This window comes from Dendroctonus ponderosae, unplaced genomic scaffold (genome assembly GCF_020466585.1).
Source record: "Dendroctonus ponderosae isolate FM_Combo_2020 unplaced genomic scaffold, Dpon_F_20191213v2 Dpon_F_20191213_4, whole genome shotgun sequence".
Lineage (NCBI taxonomy): Eukaryota > Metazoa > Arthropoda > Insecta > Coleoptera > Curculionidae > Dendroctonus > Dendroctonus ponderosae.
In genome coordinates, this window is record NW_026018611.1 from 2,142,309 (window position 1) to 2,148,937 (window position 6,629).

Below are 6,629 nucleotides of genomic sequence, written 5' to 3' on the forward strand. Positions count from 1 at the left end.
TCTTGCTCATTTTGCTTCCGAGAAACATGCAAAACGGGACGGAAAACATGAAATTTTGCAATAATCTTGCGCCACCCTTGCACAAAACGACGATCCTTTTTATAATTTCATAGATAACAGAAGACGGTATTTTTCCTACATACACCCTCCCCTGACGTTAAAGCTGGATCCGCCCCTGTGTCCAAAGCTTATCCACAATCATCGGAAGCTCTGGATCAAATCAGGAGCGTGCAACAGCCGCCTCTGGAAGCACATCCCACATCCAAACCCCTCTGAGACAGGTTAAAACCTGAGTAAGGTAGTTGTTTAATTTTAATCGCTTAACAGGTCCCCTCGTGTTTCAGCGCTCAGCTTCTGTAGCTTTTACGGCAAATTAAAACGACAAATTGGGAAAGATTTCTCATGGAGAAATTTCATTTGATGTCGGGCGAAAGCGAAAAAGTGTGAGCGCTTTGAGGCCGCGCGCGCTCAAGGGAGCAGATTTGTGCAATTTTTTTCGGGGTGTTTGACGACGGCAAGCAATGATCTCATTAGCCTAATGAGAGCGCATTCGTTTCCCAGGTAGAGGGAAAAGTCCGGTTCGGTACGTGAAAATCATTAAGGGCGCCACCGAGTGCTATGCACTTAAACCGGCAAAGCTAATCAGATAAAACAGCCACATCCTGTATATGGATGGGAATTTTCAATTAGTTTTCCTCCCTGGACGCTTATTGGGCGTGGCGTTTCGGCGAGTTTCGCTGCAGCTGTTCTAAACCATGCCTAAATAGTCGCTGAATGAATCCCGCTTGAATGAAACTCAGGTTTATGTAAAGGAAGTTTCTGAGAAGAGTTTGTTTTGCAGATTCCTGGCAAGCCTCAAAGATCAGAATCGACCCCGCCAACCAACCAAGCTTCATTTCGTCTAGTCAAGTGCTCAAAGTGAAGGACGAGGGCACTGTAGTGCTGCCATGCCAAGTCGCCAATCCAGGTAGAAAAACTGCAACAAAACTAGAAAAAAGCGTGCTTTGGACAGACAGAAAAAACCAGTTATACCCGTAACAACGCGAAAATGTTTTGCCAACATTTTGCAGCTAACGCGTAATAAAACCGACCGAAAAACATCTTCAAACCGTTTTATCGCTTAACTGACAGATATTCCAATTTTTCAGACAGGTAGCTTTTCATTGCATTTATCAGCCGATGCGTCCATATGGAAAGCGGTTGATGCCGGATATACAATAAATTTAAATCTGGTAAAAAGCTTTCCAATTTATCAACAAATGGGGCAGGAAAATTTCATTAAAATTAATTGGGAAAACTGAAATTTTGATTTGTGCTGCAACTGGCAAGGATTTCAGTCAGTGTTTTGAAATGCATTCGTTTATCGGGCACCAATAGAGTGTTTCACTTTTCTTAAATGTTGATGTATGGATAGTACTTATGGCAAACATTACACTGATATTTATTTTTTTTGCAAAAAAGTCTTCATAATAATTTCAAAGCAAGTTAAAACAATCCGCCATTTATATGACCAGAGACGTCACAACCAATAGGATTGCGTTTTAGAGATTCATGAATAATTTGAATTTTAGCTGAATTTGTTTATTAAATATTTAACAAAATAGCATTAGATAGATAGTATAAACTTATTTACATATTACCATAGATTAATGTTCAGTTTCTAGTAATTTTTGATACAATAAAAACACCCTATTAGTCAAAAAGGCAAAATTTGGAATCAATAAATCGCTCACTGGGAGACAAGTTCTCCAGCACAGCTCGACTGATCCAGTCCAAGTAGTCCCCTTTTTTCTTCCCTTCCAGGTCCCTACGTTTTGGTGTGGAAAAAAGGAATCGCCGTCCTGTCGGCGGGCAAAACGCTCGTCTCTCCAGATCCGAGAGTCACTCTTAACCCGGATTTCAGTTTGGAGATCAAAGAAGTCGGTCCGGAGGATGCCGGCGATTACGTTTGCCAGATAGGCACTCTGGAGCCGAAGGAAATTACCCACACGGTCGAAATTTTAGGTAAGACTTTTCAGAATTGTCCATCATCGCTCCAAGGGCTTCGCAAAGCAATTCAATGAGGATTTTCAACAAAGCACCGACATTTTTTTAGCTCTAGGTTAAGGAGCAAAAGCAATTGGAATTGCAGTTGTTGCTGTAAAAGTGCGTTCTTTCAAATTTTAAACACATTTTGACTGTTTTGAGCAACAGTGTCCTCATTGGTCCCTAAAATTCGAGAGTTCATTGAGGTACGTTTAAGTTCAATCAGCGATAATGTTTTTAACATATTGACAATATACAAGGTGTTTCATGAGGAAGGGGCATTGTTTTAACCACGTATTCTACGTCCGAAAATAACTCTAGTAGACATAAAAGTGTTCCAATTCCGTATTTGCAGGGTGTTGAAATTTAATTTAAAACATGTAAAATGATGAATTTCTTCAAAACGATATCAAATCCAATATGCGAGCCAGTTGTTGATGAATCTAAACGATTTATAGATTAGAGGTCGTTTTTACCAGCTTTCTGCAAGCTGGCACCCTATCCTCCCCTTTCTACCCATAAATCCACTACGCTTTCACAATTCTATATTTTCCATCTGAGAACACAAAGGACTATCGATCCATTTAGTACTCTGTCGGTAGCTAACTGAATACACCTTTTCGAAAAAAAGACACCCAAGTACGGAATAAACATGATTATTTAATAATGAAGAGATTTTAGCGTCCGAAGTTATAAATGAAAGGGATTTTTCGCGGCTTAAGCGGACAAATAATTTTTGCGAATAAGAAAAATTGTGGTCTTGCACATCAAACCTAAATGAATATAATATTTACCAATTATGAGTTTCAATGCATTTTAAAATCTGATGATGGCGCTGTTGTCTCGCCGAAACGTTATGAAATAAACGATATTCAAATTTTTATTTCACATTTTAACTGAAACCCAGGAAAGAAAAGAATGCAATAGTAACTAATTCAGGCGACTTCGGAGGCCAAAGTTCTCACTCTGAGCTACCCGTAGGTCGAAGAGCAATGTGTTCCAAAGTCAGCGTGCAGGCCATCGATCTTCCAACTTCAATTAGCGGAAAATCATGACTGCAACAAATTGATGAAAAAGAAAGTCAAATAATCCGTTCGCGTCGGCTTGGAGAAGAGATATGGGTAATATACTTCCACCGAATTAAAGGCAGCTGCGCTTCACTCTAATAAATTACGAGTCACAAAGGAAAATATTTTCTTCCAGGGCAAAAACACAATGGCCCAGCTTTTCTGTGTGACATATTTGCCGCGCACATTCTTTCCCGTATATTCTCCAGCCGACATGGAAGATATTAAATTTTCTTCGTTTATGCAAAGGCGGCCTGAGCAAGATGCACTGTTTCGCCATTTTTGCCATGAAATGGATAAATTAGCCTGCGGGTTGCCGTACTAGTCACGTATGAGATCCGTCGCAACAACTGCCGTTCGGTAATCCTAAGAAATGTTAAAAACGTAATCCATTTCCATAAACTCGCAACCGGTTCCGCTAATATGACAAGCGAGCTGAGCACTAAATCCTCTCCAAATATACAACCATCATATTTTTGCCGGAAAGCCACCATTAAAACTAGATTAAACCCATATGTCAACCTTTTTCGCCACTTTTCTTATATAAATGTTTCACTTAAGTCCGAAAGGTCCGCTTAATGCACGCGAAAGAACAACGTTGCGCGGAATTACGGCGTCAAAAGCTACAGCAGTTGTTGAATTGGTTGAACTTTTGAATTAATTTCGAGTGCTCAAAACAGCCAAATACTTAAATTAATTAATTTCCTTAATGCCGACAAGGCACACCGAAAACAAAACGTTGTCGCCATTAAGAAATTAAATCGCCTGCAAATCCCTTGGATATACAGATGAAGAATTGTTCAATTTCAACACGGTTTCGCCCAAATTAAATTACAGCGTATGCACTCAAGGATATTTTTGTTAAGTTCGCGCTCTTGAACTTTCAGTGCCGCCCCGAATACATTACGTCTCGTCAAATGGACGTGTCGAAGTGAAAAAGGGATCGGCCGTCCGTCTGGAATGCAAAGCGCTGGGAAATCCGCAGCCCAAAGTGACCTGGTCCAGGAAAAACAACATCCTGCCCGGAGGCGAGCAGACAGTCACCACTCCGGTGCTCGCTCTGGATAAAGTGGATCAGCATCAAGCCGGCGTCTATCAGTGTGTAGCCAGTAACGGAGTGGGCGAGGATGACAGGAAGCAAATCCAGCTACATGTTTTGTGTAAGTAGAAAAGCTCAATTTCCACACTTAAAACGCGAGCAGCACAGTTTTAATTGCCCCTAATTGTCGCCATCGGCTCTAGAGCCAATACATATTGAGCCGTTCCTAACTGTATGCTCTCTAACTCTATGCTGTGTTGGCAAAGAGTTTCTTCAAGAAGAAGTTGATGTGTACACACTGGATTTTTCACATAAACTTGTTTGATTGAAAAAGTTTCTTCTCCAGAAAAAATGCCCCAAAACTTTACCAGTTTCAAGCAATCAAACCGCTTTTAGTCAAAGAATACATTGGTCGGCTGGCGCTTGTATTCAAATGGCGCTCAAAATCGCCTTTGTAAAAATTGAAACATCGAATGAGCAATCTGGTCCAATTTCAGACAATTGACGCTTGGACTACAGGCGGTAAAGCTGAGTGGAAGGTAGTCTCGATACGCTGCAGCCTCACGTAGTGGACTTTTACACATGGCTGTCAGACAGAGGTCAATGTTTTCTTCCATTTAATCGCGTCAGTTTAGTAAGCGGGTCCAAAGTATTTGACAAATTTTATTTTCGAGAGCATTTGAGACAGAGTGGCTGCTGTGAGGCGTTTTTGCGTGGTGTAACCGTCCCTTATGAAACCGTGGCAGCATATGTTGTGTGGATAATTCGTAATTAGTTAACTGTTAATGTTAATGCCACGAACGTCAGACAGTTCCGTCTTACTCAGAAAGCACAGGAGATCACTTCGCTCACAGCCTCATCGCCTTTGATAATGTCCACCGCAGTTGTGGACGAAACGTCAGGAAGAAATTCCCATGCACTACGGCTTCAAAGCCCGAAAAACATGTCTAAATGTGTTCCCCACTAGCATAAAGGGAGCGCTAAAGCCGCCACTCGCCATCCAAAGCTTTTGACTCATAAACCTTTGAAGTCGAAAATGTCGAGAGCGGATTACGTGAAATTTACATCATTGTTGATGCGATAGGCTGCATTTGAATTATGTGACATGTTTGCCAATATAATCGCAACCGGACCTAATGATAACTAACACTCCACAATAAATCCACCACTTACAAATGAACTACTGCTTCGTGCTGCTCTGGAACATTAAATGATTTATCGAAATTTGTGTCATTGATTTTTGGCAAAAATAGGCGCTCCACTGTCGAGACAACTTTTGCTGGAGGCCCTCGGAAGGCTGCTTTATTATTTAGGGCTTTTCTCAATTATTCATCGTTGCAAAGTGAAGTGTACTCGTTTTTCGGATCCGATGCCAGATGCTGATTTTCTTTGAGATATTAGTTTAAAGCAGCCGAAATAAAATCCTCGATATCGCATAGAAAATGTCCGAAACGCAACAAATAGCAATTAACAATTATTAATAATTCATCGGTTAAATATGTGTACAATCCCAGCAAATGTTACGTTCAATAAATAGAGGGGACATGTTGGAAATGTCCAGGAAACAATACTGAATATTATTTTCCCAGAATAAACAATCATCGGGACGCGTCCAGGTTATTTTTATCATTTCCATGATAAGGCAAAGCAAATATGAATGCGAATCGATTCTGAGGAAAGAACTCATTTTAGTCAGGAGTCCAAGACGCCATTCTCTGAGTTAATGAGTTTTAACTCATCGGTTTATGAGTTGTAACTCATTTACCGATGACCGAGACTAGAATTTTAACATCGAAGAAAAAGGCCATCAACATTTTTGATCTGCAAGCCATTTGCGCAGCACTGCGTTAACTTCAAAAAAATTAAGTTACTTTTTCCGTAGAAACGATAAATATTTGGTCTAAAACGGAAAAACTGGATATTTTCAAGAAGCTTAAAAAATCTTCAGGGCGATGAGGGTGACGAGTTTTTCAAATAGTTGATTATGTGCTTTGCTTTCTCTGATCGTTTTTTGGGAAAACCTGGTTTTCTTCGAATAAAAAACAAGTAATTGTGTGCCAAATTCAAAGGTAAAACGGGAAGAAGACAATAAAGACAACGAGTTTTCTTGTAAAGTCGATCTCCTAGTTTTTTTGCACAAAATACTCTCAGTTTGCCAGTATTCAAACAGCAAAACGTTAAGGAAAAACGCGTTTTCCGTTTGGAGACGGTTTTGTTTAGAAATATCGATCCAAAACTGAAGAAACCGGAATTACAAAAAAAAACAGATTATTCAGTGAAGAAGATGACGCGTTTTCCAAATAATTGATTATAAACTTTCGCTTGTTCTGTTCGGGAAAATATTGCTGGGAAAAAATCTGGAAAAAGTTATTAGGGATTTGTTCAAAGTTCGAAGCTGCAAAGTGTTAAATACAATTTGTTTTATGATTTTTCACAGAAAATACCTGAAGAATGTCAATATTTTTCAGTAAAACTGAAAAATAATCCTTTTTTTGCGT

At 39.9% G+C, this 6,629-nt stretch overlaps 1 protein-coding gene across 2 annotated transcripts in view; it reads left to right on the forward strand.

Annotated features, from left to right (window-relative positions):
- The window catches only part of LOC109542917 (limbic system-associated membrane protein), a 61,170-nt gene that overhangs the window by 36,529 nt on the left and 18,012 nt on the right, over positions 1-6,629 (forward strand). For both annotated transcript variants that reach the window (XM_048665929.1, XM_048665930.1), the window contains exons 3-5: positions 842-967; positions 1,804-2,004; positions 3,980-4,252. In XM_048665929.1, the coding sequence (XP_048521886.1) occupies positions 842-967; positions 1,804-2,004; positions 3,980-4,252 (600 nt within the window). The remainder of the gene's footprint in view (positions 1-841; positions 968-1,803; positions 2,005-3,979; positions 4,253-6,629) is intronic.